The sequence below is a fragment of the Carcharodon carcharias genome, chromosome 18 (genome assembly GCF_017639515.1).
Source record: "Carcharodon carcharias isolate sCarCar2 chromosome 18, sCarCar2.pri, whole genome shotgun sequence".
NCBI classification, from domain to species: domain Eukaryota; kingdom Metazoa; phylum Chordata; class Chondrichthyes; order Lamniformes; family Lamnidae; genus Carcharodon; species Carcharodon carcharias.
Window position 1 is genome coordinate 1,888,084 of NC_054484.1, and position 20,631 is coordinate 1,908,714.

General features: G+C 43.2%; 1 protein-coding gene across 1 annotated transcript in view; it reads right to left on the bottom strand.

Moving 5' to 3' along the window:
- Positions 1 to 20,631, bottom strand: part of LOC121290901 (heat shock transcription factor 2 binding protein) — a 173,992-nt gene that overhangs the window by 104,924 nt on the left and 48,437 nt on the right. The window contains exon 3 of the mRNA XM_041211938.1: positions 4,210 to 4,313. Coding sequence (XP_041067872.1) covers positions 4,210 to 4,313 — 104 coding nt within the window. The remainder of the gene's footprint in view (positions 1 to 4,209; positions 4,314 to 20,631) is intronic.

A 20,631-nucleotide genomic window follows, 5' to 3' on the forward strand; every position in this document is an offset into this window, starting at 1 on the left:
ATATGATAGAATTTACACTGCAATTTGAGAGGAAAAAGCTGGAATCAGATGTAACGGTATTACAGCTGAATAAAGGCAACTACAGAGGCATGAGGGAGGAGCTGGCCAGAATTGACTGGGAGATGAGCCTAGCAGGAAAGACAGTGGAACATCTCGAATGTTGTGTGCAGTTTTGTGAAGCAGTTTAGAGGAGGTTTACTAGATTGGGACCTGGAATGAGCAGGCTGTCTTACGAGGAAAGGCTTAGCCAGACTAGGCTTGTTCCCACTGGATTTTATAAGAGTGAGGGGTGAGTTGATTGAAGTATATAAGATACTGAATGGTCTTGATAAGGTGGACGTGGAAATAATATTTCCTCTTGTGGGCGAGTCCAGAACTAGGGGCACTGTTTTAAAATTAGGAGTCACCCTTTTAGGACAGAGATGAGAAGAAATCTTTTCTCTCAGAGGTGTGCGACTTTGGAACTCTCTGCCTCCAAAGGCGGTGGAGGTGGGGTCATTGAATATTTTTAAGGCAGAGGTAGATAGGTTCTTGTTAGGGAAAGGAATCAAAGGTTATCGGGAGTAGATGGGAATATGGAATTCAAAACATAAATAGATCAGCCATGATCTTATTGAATGGCAGAGCAGACCCGAGGCGCCGAATGGCCTACTTCTGCCCCTATTTTGTATGGTCGAATGTAATTCAGGTTGGTGTGTGGCATGGAAGAAAAATTGCAGTTGATGTTCCAATGCATCTGCTGCCCTTGTCCTTCTAGGAGATAGAGGTCGCAGGTTTGGAAGGTGCTATCGAAGGAGCCTTGGTGAGTTGCTGAAGTGCATCTTGTGGATTGTGTGCACTGTTGTCACTGTTCGTCAGAGGTGGAGGGAGTGAATGTTTAAGGTGGTGGATGGGGTGCCAGTTAAGCAGGCTGTTTTGTCCTGGATGGCGTCGAGCTTCTCGATTCTTGTTGAAGCTTCACTCATCCAGGCAAGTGGAGAGTATTCCATCACACTCCTGACTTGTGCCTTGTAGATGATGGACAGGCTCTGGGGAGTCACTCTCTGCAGAATTCCTCTGACCTGCTCTTGTAACCACAGTATTTATACAGCTGGTCCAGTTCAGTTTCTCATCAATGGTAACCTTCAGGATGTTGATTAGAGGGTGATTCAATGATGGTAATGCCATTGAATGTCATGGGGAGATGGTTAAATTCCCTCTTGTTGCAGACAGTCATTGCCTGGCATTTATGTGGCATGAATGTTACTTGTCATTTGTCAGCGCAAGCCTGAATATTGTCCAGGTCTTGCTGCATATGGACATGGACTTCTTCTGTATCTGAGGAGTTGTGAATGATGCTGAACATCGTGCAATCATCAGTGAATATCCCCACTCCTGACCTTATGATGGACAGAAGGTCATTGGTGTAGCAGCTGAAGATGGCTGGACCTAGGATACTACCCTGAGGGACTCCCGCACCGATGTCCCGGGACTGACATGATTGGCTTCCAGCAACCACAGCCATCTTCCTTTGCGCTAGATATGACTCCAACCAGTGAAAAGTTTCCCCCTCATTCCCATTGAATTCAGTTTTGCTTGGCTCCTTGATGCCACACGCGATCAAATGCTGCCTTGATGTCAAGGGCAGTAACTCTTACCTCACCTCTAGAGTTCAGCTCCTTTGTCCATGTTTGAACTAAGACTGTAATGAGATCAGGAGCTGAGTGTCCCTGGTGGAACCCAAACTGAGTCAGTGAGCAGGTTATTGCTATGTTAGCGCTGCTTTATAGTATTGTTGTGTTACCTGTCATCATTCTGCTGATGATGAAGAGTAGACTTATGGGGTGGTCACTGGCTGGGTTGGATTTGTCCTGCTTTTTGTGTATAGGGCAGACCTGGACAATTTTCCACATGGCTGGCTAGATGTCAGTGTTGTAGTTGTACTGGAACCGTTTGGCTAAGAGTGCAGTTAGCTCTGGAGCAGCAGTCTTCAGTACTATTGCTGGAATGTTGTCAGGACCCATAGCCTTTGTAGTATCCAGTGCCTTCAGCCGTTTCTTGATATCATGTGGAGTGAATCAAATTGGCTGAAGACTGCGATCTATGATGCTGGGGAGCTCAGGAGGAGGCCAAGATGGGTCATCCACCCGCCACTTCTGGCTGAAGGTGGTTGCAAATGCTTCGACTTTGTCTTTTGCACTGATGTATTGGGCTTCCCCATCACAGAGGGTGGGGATATTTATGGAGGCTTCTCCTCTTAGTTGTTTAATTGTCCACAACCATTCACAACTGGATGTGTCAGGACTGCAGAGCTTAGATCTGATCCGTTGGTTGTGGGGCAAAGCTTAGGTCAGATCTGTTGGTTCTTCCCTTAAATCACTGCTTGCATAGAATGTACAACACAGGAACAGACTATTTAACCCAACTGATCTATACTAGTGCTTATGTTCCATTTGAGCTTCCCAAGCTTCTTCATCTAACTTTATCAGCATATCCTTCTATTCCTTTCATCATTTGTTTATCTAGCTTCCCTTAAATGCATCTATTCAAGTCATCTCAACCACTCCCTATTGAAGCAAGTTCTGCATTCTTGATAAAGGAGATCCTTCTGAATTTCTTAATGGATTAGTAACTTGCTTATATTTATGACCCCTAGTAGTCTCCCCTGTGAGTGAAAACATTTTCTCTCTGTCTACCCTATCAAGCTCCTTCATTATCTTAAAGATCTTTTTCCAGTCACCCCACAGGTTTCCCTTCTTTTTAGAAAAAAGAGCCCCAGCCTCTTCAATCTTTCCTGATAGCTAAAACCTTCTCGAGTGCCTCTAAATCCTCTTATAATATAGAGACCAGAAGTGCAGTACTGCCAATGTGAACTAATTAAGGTCCTGTACAATATAAACATAGCCTATCTGCTTCTCAAGTTTATGCCTCTAGAAATCCCCAGTGTCTTGTTTACCTTTTTTAAATGGCCTTATTAGCATGAGGGAAGTGGGTTGGCTGCAGTGTAGAAAGAAGGGCATGAGGAGAGGGATGTGGGAAGAGAAGGAGGCTGTGAGGAGGGACCACAGGGAAACCATAAGCAGACAAAGGGAGCAGGGGGGACCCTAGGTGAGCAGGAAGCGCACAAGGGGAGCTGAGTGCGGTGAGTGGGCATAAGGGTAATGGAGGAGGGAAACAAGGGGAGCAGTTAGGATATGAGAGATGTGGGCAGGTTGTGAGGGGTTGAGGAGAAGAGGGGGCAAGAAAAGTGTGATGGGAGCAGGAAGGGCCCGGGAGGTGCATGAGGGAAGTGGAGGGCCTGTTAGGGGATAGGGAGGGATGTGGGGGAACCAAGGTGTGTGGGAAGGATTTGAGGGTGCGAGAAGGGCACTAAGGGAGGGGGCAGATAGGGACAAGAGGAGTTGGGAGGGAGGAGAGTGAAAAGTGCACCCTGTCCACCACTCTAAACATTCACACCCTCCACCACCAATGCACAGTGGCAGCATTGTGTACCATCTACAAGATGCACTGCAGCAATTCACTGAGGCTCCTTCGTCAGCACCTGCTAAACCACTGACCTCTGCCACTTAGAAGGATAAGCCAGCAGATGCATAGAAACACGACCACCTGCAAGTTCCTCTCCAAGCCACTCACCATCCTGACTTGGAATTATATCACTGTTCCTTCAATGTCACTGGGTCAGAATCCTAGAACTCCCTTCCTAACAGCAGCATGAGTGTATCCACACCAAATGGACTGCAGCGGTTCAATAGGCAGCTCAATATCACGTTCTCAAAGACGGGAAACAAATGCTGAGCTGCCAGTGAGGCTCACATCCCAAATAAATAATGAGCTGGTCATTATAACTTTGCTTTACAGAAATTTATTGTACGTAAGAACGTTGCCACATTTCCCTCATTACAACAGTGATTACAATTCAGAGTTCTCTATTGGCTGCAAAACACTTTGGGATGTCCTAAGGTTTTTGAAAGGCTCCATAAAACTCTAAGTTCTTTCTTATTCATTCCATTTAGCCTATTTCAGGAGTTGTTTGAGATGTCTTCACCAACTTAGCCCCATCAGTACAATGAGTATGTATATTCATCCTGCCTTTGTACTTCAAAAATGGGCAAGGCGGCATCGAATTTCTGAACCATATGGGAATTCACAAAGCCAGTGAGTACTAAAACAGGGTGGGTGAGGTAGGGTGGAGCAGGGAGTGGGGGGTCACATCGCTAAATGAATATTTACCTCTCGCTCCTTTTGGCAGTCTGCCTGTGCTGTTTTCAGCCTAGTTTTAAAATGATCACAATCCAGTCGTAACTGTTCATTCTCCTGCGTCCTTTTCTCCAAAGCTGTAATATAGAGGAGCCATGTAACTCTGATACTATTTAAAAAAAACTTTAATGTAGCAACAATATTTAATATTTCATGCCAATGTTCAATCCCACCCTCCAATGGACTTTCCATAAATTTACCTGCACTCATCCATGAGGCAGTCAAGAGGGCATTAGCTTATTATTTGAATAGAAACAATGTGCACGGGCATGTGGAAAAGGTAGGGCAATGGCATTAAGGACATAAGAAATAGGAGAAGGAGTAGGCAATTCAGCCACTCAAGTCTGCCCCACCATTCAATAAGATGGCTGATCTGCCCCAGGCCTCAGCTCCTCTTTCGTGCCAGCTCCTCATAACCCAAAAATCTATCTACCTCCTGTTTAAATACATTCAGTGATCTAGCCTCCACAATTCTCTGGGGTAGAGAATTCCAGACATTCACTACCCAGTGAGAGAAATTCCTTCACACCTCAGTTTTAAATGAGTGTCCCTTTATTCTGTAACTATGTCCCCTAGTCCCAGAATCCCCCACAAGTAGAAACATCTTCTCAACATCTACCCTGTCAAGCCCCCTCAGAATCTTGTATGTTTCATAAGATCACCCCTCATTCTTCTAAATTCTAATGAATAAAGGCCTAACCTGTTTAGCCATTCTTGATAAGTCATCCCCTTCATCCCAGGAAGCAGCCTAGTGAATCTCTTTTGAACTGCCTCCAATGCCAGTATATCCTTTCTTAAATACAGGGACCAAAACTATACACAGTACTCCAGATGCGGCCCTGTACAGTTGTAACAAGACTTCCCTATTTTTAAACCCCCTAGCAAAAAAGGCCAAAATTCCATGTGCCTTCTTAATTACTTGCCGCACCTGCATGACAACTTGTGTTTCATGCACAAGAACACCCAGATCCCTCTGTGCTGCACTTTTTTGGAGTCTCTCTCCATTTAAATAATAGTCTGCCTTTTGATTTTTCCTACCAAAGTGCATGACCTCAAACTTACCTACATTAAAATCCATCTGCCAAGTTTTTGCCCACTCACCCTGTCAATATCCCCTTGCAGATTCCTTACGTCCTCACGAAAACATGCCCTCCCACATATCTCTGTATCGTCAGCAAATTTGGATACATTACACTTTGCCACCTCACAGAATCTCATGGTGCAGAAGAGGCCCTTCGGCCCATTGAGTCTGCACTGACATGTGAGAAACACCTGACCTACCCACCAATCCCATTTACCAGCACTTGGCACAAAGCCTTGAATGTTATGACGTGTCAAGAGCTCATCCAGGTACTTTTTAAATGATGCAAGGCAACCCGCCTCCACCACCCTCCCAGGCAGTGCATTCCAGACCATAAGTTTGCAGATGACACAAAGATTGGCTGGGTGGTTAACAGTGAATTTGAGTATCTTAGGCTACAGGAAGATAAAGACAGGATGGTCAAATGGGTAGATAAGTGGCAGATGGAATTTAACCCACCACCACCCTCCCAGGCAGTGTATTCCAGACCATCACCGCCCTCTGGGTAAAAAAGGTTTTCCTCACATCCCCCGTAAACCTCCTGCCCCTCACCTTGAACCCATGTCCCCTCGTGACTGACCCTTCAACTAAGGGGAACAGCTGCTCCCTATCCACCCTGTCCATGCCCCTCATAATCTTGTACACCTCGATCAGGTCGCCCCTCAGTCTTCTCTGCTCCAACGAAAACAAACCAATTCTATCCAACCTCTCTTCATAACTTAAATGTTTCATTCCAGGCAACATCCTGGTGAATCTCCTCTGCACCCCCTCCAGTGCAACCACATCCTTCCTATAATGTGGCGACCAGAACTGCACACAGTACTCCAGCTGTGGATTCACCAAGGTTCTATACAACTCCAACATGATCTCCCTACTTTTGTAATCTCCTCCAAGTCATCAATATAGAGAGTAAATAATTTAGGTTCCAGGACTGATCCTTGTGGCACTCCACTAGTTACATTTCTCCAACCTGAAAAAGTCCCATTAATGGTGACTTTCTGTCTTCTGCGTGTTAACCAATCCTCAATCCACACTAATACGTTACCTCCAATACCATGAGCTCCTATTCCTTTTATGTGACACCTTATCGAATATTTTCTGGAAATCCAAATACACTATATCTATCAGTTCCCCTTTGTCAACTCTGTTTGTTATTTCTTCAAAGAGCTCTAGCAAATTTGTCAAACATGATTTCCCTTTCACAACACCATGTTGACTCTGTTTGATTATGTTAAGCTTTTCTAAATTTCCTGCTATTTCTTCCTTAATAATGGATTCTAGCATTTTCTCAACGACAGATGTTAGGCTGACGGGCCTATAATTTCCTGCTTTTTGTCTCCCTCCCTTCTTGAACAGGGGTGTCACATTAGCGTTTTTTCAATGCACTGGGACCCTCCCGGAATCCAGTGAGTCCTGGAATATTTTGACCAATGCCTCCATTATATGTAGATACCTTTAAAATCCTTATATGCAGGCCATCAGGTCCTGGTGACCTGTCAGCCTTCAGACCCATTAGTTTGTCAAATACTTTAACCTTCATGATAAAAACTGTTACAAGATCTTTCCTCCCATTAGCTCCTTGCTTATCTGATATCTTTGGAATGTTTATAGCGTCCTCCACCATGAAGACCGATGCAAAACATTGCTTTAAATTATGTGCCATTTTCCTGTTCCTCGTTATCAATTCTCCAGTTGCATCCTCCAACGGTCCCACGCTCACTTTAGCTACTCTTTCTTTTTATATACCTTTAGAAGCTCTTGCTGTTTGTTTTTACTTTCATAATCAATTTTCACCCTTTTTATTAGCTTTTTAGTCATCCGTTGCTAAAAAAAATCCCAATCCCCTGGCCTACCACGAGTTTTCACCGCTTTGTATGCCTTAGTTTTTGATTGGATAATCTCCTTGACCACCTTTGTTAACAGCAGGTGTTTCATTCTTCTCATTGAGTCCTTCTTTTTGACCGGGATAAATTTTTGCTTAGCGTTATGAAATATCTGCTTAAATATCTGCCACTGCTCATCCACTGACCTGCCCCTGATCTATTTTCCCAAGTCGCTTTAGACAACCCTTTCTTCATACTTCTGTAATTGCATTTATTTAAGTTTTGGACACTGGTTTGAGATCAGAGTTGCTTGCCCTCAAATTGAATTTGAAATTCTACCCCCTAGAGGATCCTTAACTACAAGATCTCTTATTAATCCTACCTCTTTACATATTACTAGATCTAAAATAGCCTGTTCCCGGGTAGGTTCTGTAACATATTGCTCCAAGAAACAATCCCTGATGCACTCTACAAATTCATCTTCTATGTTATCCCTGCCAATCTGACTTGTCTAGTCAATATGCAGATTAAAATCACCCATGACAATTGTAGTGCCCTTCTTACATGCTTCCAATGACAATTGTAGCGCCCTTCTTACACGCCTCCATTATTACCCGATTTATACTTTGTTCTACAGTGAGGCAATTCTTTGGGGGCCGATAGACAACTCCCACCTGTGACTTCTTCCCCTTGCTATTCCTTATTTCTACCCAAACTGATTGAACATCACAGTCTATTGTACCTATATCACTACTCACCACCTTCCCTTATTATCAAAGCTACCCCACCTCCTTTCCTTTTTGCTTAATTTTCCAGAACATCGAATGCCCTTGAATATCGAGTTCCCAGTCTTGGTCACCCTGCAACCAAATCTCTGTAATAGCTATCAAGTCATATTCATTTATTTCTATTTGTGCTGTCAACTCATCTATCTTGTTACAAATGCTGCGTGCATTCAGATAAAGAGTCTGAAGCTTCAACTTTTTACCAATATCACTCATTCTGGTTGTAATTTCTGCTACACTCTTCTGCTTATATTTTCTGCTCCTTCCTATCACACTTCGATTATCGTTCGCCTCTTCACTACCCTGCACCTCTGCTCTCTTGTTTCTTTTTGATTTTTTAAACTCCCCTTCAATTGAACCCTACTCCCCCCCAACCAATTAGTTTAAAGTCCTATCTACAACCCTAGTTATATGATTCACTAGGAAACTGGGCCCAGCATGGCGCAAATGAAGCCCATCCCAACAGAGGAGCTCTCTCCTTCCCCAGTACTGGTGCCAATGCCCCATGAATCAGAACCTATTTCTCCCACACCAATCTTTGAGCCACGCATTTACCTCCCCAATCTTATTTACCCTACACCAATTTACATGTGGCTCAGGTAGTAATCTGGAGATTATCACCTTTGTGGTTGTGATTTTTAATTTAGCCCCGAGCTGCTCATAGTCCCTCAGCAGAACCTCTTTCCTAGTCCTACCTAATGTTGTTGGTACCTACGTGGACCACGACAACTGAATCCTTCCCCTCCCACTCCAAGTTCCGTGGATCACACCGGCATCCACCAGCTCTAATATACTACAGCTGCAACTCATCGCCTGCCCAACCATCTCTATTCTACTTAATTAATTAATTTGGATGTTAAATATTTTAACAGTGAATTTCTTAAGTGCACTCTTCAGGTGTAAATAACATCTCCTGATTTAAACCACTTGGCCAATCAAAAGAGACATGGAAGAGATATCCACCAATCACCTACCTATTTTCCTTTGACGTCACACTTCAGCTCTGACAGGTAGAAACAGGTTGAAGGGGCTCTCGGCTGCTGGTTTTTACCTGCTGCTGGCTTTTAACTCCTGCCGCCGCTGCGCTTCTAACACAGGTCCACTCTCCGTGTGATCCCAGCTCACCTTGCTGTTTTAAACTGTGCAACTCCTGGCTCTCCTTTCACTGTTTGAAACTGGGTCATAATACTCATTTGGAGAGCTGGTGTAGACACAATGGGCCGAATGGCCTCCTTCTGTGCCGTTAAAATTCTGTTATTCTGTGATTTTCCTTCACATTGTTAACAGGTGGGCTGGAAGTACAACTTTGATGTTTAACAGGATCCTATTCCAGACAAAGCTGGGAGAGAGAGTGCCATTTTAAGTTTGAATATAGAGGTAGAGATTTCTCAAAACCATTGATTCATACAGGACTAGATGTTTGATGCTTCTGTGTTTTTAAATTGTTCTTGAGATGCGAGGAATATGGTAAATTAATTTCCCATTCCTTGTTGTTAAGGTCATTAGTCAACCAACACAGTCTGGGAATAGAGTCGAGTGGGCCAGAATGGAAACAAATAGTATGTTTCTTTGATTACAAGGAAATTGGAGCACAAGAATAAGGAAATAAAAAGCTCTCATCGCATTTAAAAAATGCTTCGATTTGTACTTGAAGCGCTGTAACCTACAGGGCTACAAAAGAACCTTAAAGTGGGATGAGGCAGGATAAATGTTTTCTGACTTGCAATATCATGGGCCAAATGGCCTCCTTCTGTGCTGTAAACTTTCTATCTTTGTGTAATTATTGCTACAATTGTATAGGGATTTAATGAGACCACACCTGGGGCACTGTGTAGAATTTCATATTCTAAGGAAGGGTATAACTGCCATAAAAATGGTGCAATGAAGGTTCACTAGATTGGTTCTGAAGATGATGGAATCATTCTATGAGGAGAGATTGAGTGGAATAGGTCTGTGCTCTCTGAAATTTAGAAGAATGGGAGGCCATCTCATTGAAACGTATAAAGTTCTGAGAGAGTTTGCCAGCATATGTGCCAAGAGGCTGTTTCCCCTGGCTGGAGAGCTTGTAACAAGGGGCATAGTCTCAGTATAAGGAGACAGCCATCTTGGGCGGCCATCAGGAGGAATAGCTTCATTCAGAGGCTTGTGAATCTTTGGTACTTTCTATCCCAAGGGCTGTGGACACACAGCTGTTGAGGATATTCAAGGCTGAGATCAGTAGAGTTCTGGACTCTAAAGAAATCAAGGGATATGGGGAAAGATGGAAAAATGGATCAGCCATAATCTTATTAAATGCCAGAGCTGACCCTTGCTCCTGTTTCTTATGTCCTCATATTACCAGCACGGTCAGCACGGCCGGATGCATTCAAATTTTACAAGCATCCAGCAGCTTATGTTGATTTCCTATTTCTAGCCAACAGATTACCAAATTTAACAAATTCAATTGCATATCTCTTTCCATTCATAACTCCTCAGGTAATGGAGCAGCCTGTGCCCACTTGCAACAAGACCTGGACACGATCAGGCTTGGGCTGTTAAGCAGCAAGTAACATTTGTGGCACACAAATGCCAGGCAATGACTTTCTCCAACAAGAGAGAATCTAACTATCTCTCCTTGATATTTAACAACATTACCATCACTGAATCCCTACTATCAACATCCTGGTGGTTACCACTGACTAGAAACTTAAGCCACCAGCCACATAAATACTGTGGTTACAAGAGCAGGTCCGAGGCTGGGAACTCTGCACCAAGTAACTCACCTCCAGATTCCCCAAAGGCTGTCCACCAGCTCAAGACACAAGTCTGGAGTGTGGCTGAATACTCTCCACTTGCAGTTCCAACAACACTCGTGAAGCCCGACAACATCCAAGACAAATCAGCCCAGTTGATTCGCACCCCAATCTCCACATTAAACATTCAATCCATGCAAAGCTGATGCACTGTGGCAGCAGTGTCATTTAAACGTTGCACTGCAACAACTCTCCAACACTCCTTCGATAGCACCTTCCAAATCCGCGACTTCTACCACCTAGGTTGTACCATCAGCTGTCCCTCAATTCAAGGATCACGTCTACTCAGGATCATGAGTTTCTGCCATGGGTCTTCATGTGACTGAACAGGTTGATTCTCAACCCGCAGATCTTTGGGCACATGCGGCAGGACATCCCACAAGGTAATGGGATCAGGAGTGCAGGATTTGCTTCCTTCTCTTTCCTTCTGTGCTGCCACTCAGCCTCATAATTAAGGAGGTTGGGCTCAAAGCATGACAGAGCAGCTTGATGGACGAGCTGTCTCCATTTTGAACGATTGGTAGCAAGCTCTTCCCATTAATGTCAATGCTGCTGTGCTACAAGGAGAGCTTCAGATTGTCTCTGAATTGTTTTTTGTTGTCCTCCACTGGAACACTGGCCATTTGAGTTGAGGAAACAGGGCTTGGTGGAGGAGATGCTTTTACAGCTTCCGGCCATAGTGCCCAGTCCATCGTAGTTGATTTTGCTGGAGTTATACTTGATTTTTTGTGAATCTGGCTTCAAGAAGGACACTAGCAGTTGTTTGATGGTCCTCCCATTGAATCTGGAGGATGCAGCGGAGGTGTGATCCACGGAACTAGCGCTCATACACAGGTCTGGTCTTGCAATTATACAGGAGTGTGGTGATGACAACTGCTCTGTACACTAGGACTCTTGTTGACTGACAGAAGTCAAACTCTCGCTGTAGTTGATAAATGGCTGGGCTGGTGCAGCTGATCCAGTGTTAGATCCCCTTGTCAATGGTGGGCTTTCAGAGAGGTAGCTGTCAAGGTACGCAAAGTGCTAAACATATTCCAGAGTCTCTCCTTCAACAGATATGGGAGGTTGAATATTTGACTGACCAAGTGTGGATTGATATGAGTTTTGCTGAGCTAACGTTCAAGGATAAGCCGAGTCTCTCCTACAGAGAACTGTAGAGGTCAAAAGAGGCTTGCAAATATGGTGCAGAGTGGGCACTGACACTGCAGTCATCGACAAACTACAGATCTATGCTGTTCAGTTTAATTTTGGCATGAAGGCAAATGAGGTTAAAGAGTTTTCCATCTAGGCAGTGTTTAATACTCCCACAAAAGGGCAGTTAATCTTTGATGAGGTGAATAACCACTGTCAAGGAAGAAGATGCTGCCCAGGCCATGGTGAAAGAGGAGATAATTCAGGCAGCAGACAGGTTAGAAACATAGGAACTTAGGAGCAGAAGTAGGCCATGTGGCCCGTCAAGCCGACTTTTTTTTTTGGAGGGAGTGAATGTTTGTGGATGTGGTGCCAATCAAGCAGGCTGCTTTGTCCTGGACAGTGACAAACCTTTTGAGTGTTGTGGGAGCTGCACTCATCCCGGCAAGTGGGGAGTACTCCATCACACTTGTGCCTTATAAATGGTGGACAGGCTTTGGTGAGTCAGGAGGCGAGTGGCCCTGGTAGAACCCAAACTGGGTATCAGTGAGCAGGTTATTGCTAAGCAAGTGCCGCTTGATAGCACTGTTGATGACCCCTTCCATTTCTTTACTGATAATGGAGAATAGGCTGATGGAGTGGTAATTGGCCGGGTTGGACTTGTCCTGCTTTTTGTGTACAGAACATATCTGGGCAATTTTCCATATAGCCAGGTAGATGCCATTCAAAAAAATTATGGTTGATCATTTACCTCTTACGCCATTTTTCCCCATATCCACTGATGCCATGAGTATCCATCAATCTATAGATTTCTGTTTTGAACATGCTAAATGATTGAGCTTCCACAGTCCTTTGCGGTAGAGAATTCCAAAGATTCACCTCCCTGAGTGAAGAAATTCTTGATGGTCTCGGTCTTAAATGGCCTGTCCCTTCTTTTGAGACTGTGTCCCCTGCTCTAGAATCACCAGTCAGGAGAAACATCTTATCTGATATCATCCATCTGGCATTACAAAAGCTGCTATCTCATTCGCTCTTTCCGATAACGGTACTTGCCAATAACTTCGCAGCAAGTCAATCTTTGTGATAAATTCGGATTGTCCCACTTTCTCAAAACAATCTTCCAACCGTGGAATAGGATATGAATCTGCTTTTGTCACTGCATTCACTTTTCGATAATCCACAGTCTTTTTGTTCTGTCCAGTTTCAGTACCATCACAATGGGTGAACTCCAGTTACTACAGCTAGGCTGTATGATGTCATTCTGAAGTATGAATTAAATTTCTTCTTGCACTTGAGCTAATTTTACTCGATTTAATCTATAAGGATATTGCCTTATTGAAACTGAATCCCTTACTTCTACACCATATGTAGCCAAATTTGTTTTCCCTAGCTTATTCCCACAAATAGCTCTGTGTGGCTGCAATAGCTTTTCTAAATCACTTGGACACTTGTCTGGAAGGTAACTCAGTATCACCTTTAAATTTTTAAGCACTCCCTCGTTGTCCAATTTAATTAGAGGGAAGTCAATTTTAGAATCCTTCATTTCCAACTCCTTTTCCTTATCTACCACTACTAATACCTCCTTTTGATTATCCTCCCCATCAAATTACCTTTTAAGAATATTTACAAGACATACCCCTATGGTTCTTTCTTTTATCTGGGGTATTTATTACATAATTTACTTCACTCAGTCTCTTTTCAATCTGGGAAGGCCCAGTAAACCTTGCCTTTAATGGTTCACCTGACACTGGCAACAAGACCTTTTCTCCAGCAACATAACTACGAGCTTTTGCCCTCTCACCTGCACTTGTCTTCATTACTTGCTGTGACATCTTTAAATGTTCCTTAGCTAGGTCATGCTCTGTTCAATCTTTCTCTGAATTTTGTCATGTAATCCAGGGGAGTAGTTCCAAACTTTGACCCACTAGTTTATCCTGAATCACCCACATGTAATCCAGGGGAGTAGTTCCAAACTTTGACCCACTAGTTTATCCTGAATCAACTTGAGCGGTCCCCTTACTTCATGATCATAGACCAATTCAAAAGGATTAAACCCTGTTGATTCATTAGGGGCATTCCGAATAGCAAATAACAAGAACAGATTCCCTTGATTCCAGTCCTGTGTGTAGTCTTGACGATATGCCCTCATCTTAGTCTTTAAGGTTTGATGCCATCTCGCTAATGCACCTTGCAATTCAGGGTGATAAGCTGAGGACTTAAACTGCCTTATTCCCAGGTTGTTCATTACTTTCTTAAACAGCTGTGACATGAGAACATAAGAAATAGGAACAGGAGTAGACCATTCGGCCCCTCAAGCCTGTTCCGCCATTCAATAAGATCATGGCTGATCGTCATCTCTGTCCTAAAAGGGTGACCCCTAATTTTAAAACAATGCCCCCTAATTCTGGACTCACCCACAAGAGGAAACATTCTTTCCACATCCACCTTGTCAAGGTCATTCAGGGTCTTGTATGCTTCAATCAAATCACTGCTCACTCTTCTAATCTCCAGTGGAAACAAATCCAGTCTGTCCAACCTTTCCTCACAAGACAGCCAACTCATTCCAGGTATCCATCTAGTAAACCCTCTTTGAACAGCCGCCAATGCAATTACATCCTTCCTTAAATAAGGAGACCAAAACTGCACACAGTTTTCAAGGTGCGGTCTCACCAATGCCCTGAATAATTGAAGCATAACATCCTTACTTTTATGTTCAATCCCTCTCACAATAAAGGATAGCATTCCATTAGCCTTCTTAATTACTTGCTGTACCTGCGTACTAACTTTTTGTGACTCGTGTGCTAGAACACCTAGATCCCTCTGCAGCTCAGAATTATGCAGCCGTTCTCCATTTAAGTTTTTTTTCTTCCTGCCAAACTGGAGAACTTCACATTTTCTCACATTAAACTCAATTTGCTAGATCTTTGCCCACTCACTCAACCGATTTATATCCATCTGCAACCTCCTCATATCCTCTTCACAACTTACCTTCCTATCTATCTTTGTGCCAACTGCAATTTTAGCTAGCATGTCTTCACTCCCTTCATCCAAGTTTTTGATGTAAATCGTAAAAAGTTAAGGCCCCAGCACTGACCCATGTAGGACTCCACTCGTTACATCCTGCCAATCCGCAGCTCCATCAGTTTGCTCACTACTACTTCCCTCGTGATTGTAATTTCACGAAGTCTCCCTCTCCCTTCCACCTCCTGATTTACAGCCATTACTGGAATGTTATTTGTATCCTCTATGGCAAAAACAGAAGCAAAATATTTCATACGCCATTTCCTTATTATCTACTATTAACCCCCCACCATTACACACTAGAGGACCAACACTCACTTTACTTACATTTTTCCTTTTTAAGTACCTGTAGAAACTCTTGCTATCCGTTTTTACATTTCTAGCTAGCTTCCTCCCATATTCTAATTTTTTTCTCCTGATTAACCTTTTAGTCATCTTCTGCTGTTCTTTATCATCTGACTTGCCACTCATTTTGCGCAGTTATATGTTTTTGCCTTAAGTTTGATGCTTTCCTTAACTTCTTTACTTCACCACAGGTGAAGGTCCTCCCCCTAGAATTTTTCTATATGGTAGCAATATACATATTCTGAAATATCCCCTTAAATGTCTGCCACTGCTTCTCTATTGGCCTATCCCCAAGCCTAGTACTCCAATTCACCTCAGCTAGCTCAGCTTGCATGCCCATATAGTTGCCCTTAATTAAGTTTCAAATACTAGTCTTATTCAAAGCTGAGTTAGATAGATTTTTGATAGATAATGGAGTCAAGGGTTATGGGGGGCAAACAGCAAAGTGAGTTGAGAACACAATCAGATAGCCATGATTTTATCAAATAACGGAGCAGGCTTGAAGGGCCAAATGGCCTTCTCCCTGCTCATAAGTCCTATGTTTCTAATGGTCTGTGCACAGGAGTCTAGTACAGCTGACTTTATTTGATCCAACTGTTCTGAAATTGTGTTGGACATGTGAAGATTTTCCAGATTGGTTGTGAACTACACTTGGAATTCCTTCCATTGGTCAGGTTGCTTTAGGGCTGACACATTGATCATCTTCCTCTTGGACTTTTGGACTCTTGCGATGTCTTGGTGCTAGGTGGATGTTCATCACCAATCGAACAAGCCAATGATCTGTCCAGCAGGCATCAGTTACCCGCATGGATTGAATGATACAGATACGACTTAGATCTTTGACCCCAACAATTACCTAATCCAGGAGGTGCCAATGCTTTGATCCAGGATGCTTCCATGTGGTTTTGTATTTGTCCTTCTGGTGGAAGAGGGTGTCTATTATAACGAGGCTGTGTTGAGCATGCTTCCTCAGCAGGAGGAAACCATTTGCATTGGCTTTCCCAACCCATTTTTCCCAACACTTTGTATTGGTGTTTACTCATAATCTTTCCAAATGGTTCCTCTCCAGGCATCGGAGCATGGCATACCTTAGCAATAAATTCCCCCAGGAAGATGATCTTTTCTTCTTCTGGAATAGCATTGAGGATTTCATCAAGGTCAGAATACAACTTTTCCATAACATCTTCATCAGAGTTAAGGGTCAGGGGATAAGCACTGATGACAGTGGCATATTGATTATGGCTGAGCGGTAGGTGAAGTGTCATGAACTTTTCATTTATACAACTGGGGAATTCTGGCAGTGCATCCAAAGTCCTCTTCCGGATGGCAAAACAACTCTGTGGACACAGGGATCACTGTCAGCCTTTCCTTTGCAGTAGAAGGTGTATCACCCACTGCTTGTTCCTTCAACTGCCCCTACCCAGGAAGGTGGGAAGGCGATGTCAAATCGGGTTCTTAATAGCTCACATGATACGAATGAAGTTCTTCTTTCTGTTGTGATGATGGATGTTATTTTTTCGTAATATTTTTGGGAATGGTGGTATTTTGTAAAGAAAGGTCTGTGCATGCGTGTGTAATTAAATTGGGGGAGGTTAATAACGACAGCTTGTCTATGAGAATTGAGAGATAAAAGGGTAAAGAAGCTGTTAGGTCCATACATGAAACAATGAGAGGTTATGGTGAGGTTGGATTTACAAGTAAATAAACTGAACTTAAAATTTGCACTATGAGATAAGCAGAGATTTGGTTTTTTAGTTGTTGAATGTCAAAGGGAAGTTTAGAAGTGACAAGGAACTTTTACAACTTACAAAGGTTTCACAGGTAAATAGGGGAAGGTAAATTAAATTTTATTGACCTAAAAGTACAGGCAATAGGAGAACATAACAGATATTTATATTTGGGGAAGTTGAGTTCAGAGGTATTGAGGACAGAGGAATTTGAGATGAAAGAGAAAAAAGATATTTAAGGCAAGATGTTTAGCTGAATACGTGGCTGTGGGGAGAGAACCCATCAAAGACAGTTTCTGGGTGCTGGGGTGCTGAAAAGCTGTGAAGGATCTGAATTCAACAAAGCCATCAGTTTCAAGCCAGACGGGTCTTTGTTTTCAGAAAGCAGTCCGCTTCTGAACCTTTCTTTCAGATTTCAACATCTGAATGGAAGTATTTGAGGATTCATGTGGTACACCTTTATTAAAGTGACAACAATTCTTTGTCTTGTGTAATATTGCTGGATTTCTGTAGCTAAAAATCCATAAGAGAGTTGTTGCCGAGAAGATAGTTTACTCGTGTGTTTTACCCAAGTAGGTTTTTTGGGAGTTATTCTGTAAGACTGTTTTAACTGTGTAATTTTAATCTTGTGTGCGTAAGTTTTATCTTTTTAATACAGCTTTTAATTTTTAAAATCCTGAAGGTGTTACAGGAGTTTAGGGATCAGTGGCCTTTCCTCCTCTTTTTCAAAACACAAAAAAAAGTTTATGATCAGTCAGACAGGTTTCCTTCTGGGATCTGGATTGCTCGGCAAGTAACATCTGCTGTGGTTGTAACACTGGACAGTCATTCTTGAGATGTCCAGGAGTGATCTAACATTCCAAATTGCAAAATTTAAAGTTTTCTGTCTTTGACTCTGAAGATGGTGAGCTCACAGCCTATTTTTAGGGCACCATCTTTAGGCCTCTGTTTGTTTGGGGTGCACGGAGGGTATCCTGAAGAGGACTGCTCAAGCACAGATGCCACTGCCCAAAGATACCTCTATCCCAAAACAGGCGTCCAATGATCATCATGCATCTGTATGTAGATTCTTGACTAAGGCCTCCTGATTTCACAGCTTTGTCCCCATTGCTAACTCTCCATCGCCAGAGGACTTGCATGACTTTGGTAAATGTGGGGTCCTTGAGGCTGCCAACATTGTCCACACGATCTTGACGGGTTAATGGTCAGATTCAGTGACATGTCGAGCCACGATGACCGGGCCACCTTGCTGCTTTAGCCTTCTTCCCCTTCACAGCTGACAAAACACTTAGTCTTTCTGCGTCTATTCTGCCATTGAGGACTTTTTGGACTGCACTTTGTCTGGCATCTCCCCCCGATCTTGCTGCATAGGTGGACCTACCAAGGAAAAGAGCTCCCAATGGCATCGCTCAAGGGATCGTGGGAGCGCACAAGCTTCTCCACTATGTCAAGGTGGCAATGCATGGAAGGATCCACATAGAAGGACAAAGGCAGCAGGCATATGGGAACACCACCACCTGCAGTTTCCCCTGAAAGACACACACCATCCTAACTTGGATCTGTATTGTAAGGGAATCATGAGAGGCATAATGGTGCCTATTAGAAACAAAGAAGTTGACATATAGAGGTGTAGGCAAAGGCTAGAATACTTTATGAGAACTTTGTTTCAGTGTTTACTCAGAAATTGGACGCTGACAAATAATGGTAGAAGTGGAGTTGGTAAAGATAATGGACAGGACATACGTAGGCTAGCAATAATGGGCAGAAGGAATTTAATAGAAAGAAGTTTGAGATGTTGCATGTTGGCAGAAGAGATGGGGGAAGCAATGCAGACTGTTTTAATTATTTTATGGCATCTGGGAATCACTGGCAAGGGCAGCATTTGTTGCTCATCCCTAATTGCCTTTGAGGTGGTGATGATGAGCTGCCTTCTTGAGTCACTGTAGTCCATCTGATGTAGGTACACCCATAGTGCTGTAAGAGAGGGAGTTTCAGGATTTTGACCCAGTGACAGTGAAGGAACAGCAATAGAGTTCCAAATTAGGATAGTGTGTGGCTTGGAGGGGAACTTGCAGGTGTTGGTGCTCCCATGCGACTGTTGCCTTGTGCTTACAGATGGTAGAGGTCGTGGGTTTGGAAGTGCTGTCTAAGGAGCCTCGGTGAGTTGCTGCAGTATATCTTATTTAATGCACACGCTGCCACTATTGGTTGAAGGTGGAGGAAGTAAATGATTAAGGTGGATGGGCTGCCGATCAGGTGGACTGCTTTGCCCAGGATGGTGTCCAGTGCTGTTGGAGCTGCACTCATCCAGGTAAATTGGACAATACTCCATCACAATCCTGACTTGTGCCTTGTAGATGGTATTGTAAGGTTGTTTGGAGTCTCACTAAGAGTTCCAAAGGCTTGTGTGGTTGAACACACACTGTTTATTGTTAACACACAGCTATGTACATATCTCCAAGATATAACCCTATCTAGGTGCTTTCTTGGGGAATGGCGGAGCAGGCTTGAAAGTTCGAACGACCTACTCCTAATTCCATTTTCTATATTTCTATGGTCTGATTGGGCATGGTGAAAATGGATATTTGAGTGGAAAATATTGTTTGACGAGCCTATTGGAGTTTTTTGAATATGCTACTATCAGAATTGATAAAGGGGAATCGGTGGACGTAGTGTACTTGCATTTTCAGGAGGTTTTTGGATAAGTCCTCCACAGGAGGTTGGTTAGCAAAATTAAAGCACATGGGATCGGAGGTAATATACTGGCATAGATTAAGGATTGGTTAGCAGGCAGAGAACAGAGAATAGGAATAAACAGGTCATTCTCACGTTGGCAGGCTGTGTGAGACCAGAGGAGTACTGCAAGAATCAGTACTTGGGCCCCGGCTGTTCACAATATATATCAATGATTTGGATGTGGGGACCAAATGTAAGATTTCCAAGTTTGCAGATGACACAAAGCTAGGTGGGAAAGTGTGTTGAGAAAGATGCAAAGAGGCTTCAAGGGGATTTGGATAGACTTATTGAGTGGGTAAGAATGTGGTGTATGGAATATAATGTGGAAAAATGTGAGGTTATCCACTTTGGTATGAGGGACAGATGTGCAGAGTATTTCTTAAATGGTGAGAGATTAAAAAGCATAGATGTCCAGATGGGCTTCAACCTAGGATTTTAAAAGAGGTGGCTAATGAGGTAGTAAATGTGTTGGTGTTAATTTTCCAAAATCCCCTATATTCTGGACAGGTTCCATTAGACTGGAAAGTAGCAAATATAACCCCTCTATTCAAGAAGGGAATCAGAAAACCAGAAACTACAGGCCAGTCAGCCTGGTGGCTGTTGTGGGGAAGGTGTTAGAGTTAATCATTTAAAAGGTTATAGCTGGGCACTTGGAAAAACTCAAAGGAATAGGGAAGAATGAGCATGGTTTTGTGAAAGGAAAATCATGTTGAACAAATTTATTAGAGTTCTTTGAAGGAGTAACATGTGCTATGGATAAAGGGGAGCCTGTGGGCGTACTGTACTTGGATTTCCAGAAGGCATTTGATAAGGAGCCACATCAAAGGTTATTGTGGAAAATAAAAGCTCATGGTGTAGGGGGTAACATATTAGACTGGACAAAAAATTGGCTGGCTAGCAGAAGACAGTGAGTATGCATAAATAGGTCTTTGTTTGTTTGTCAGTATGTGACTA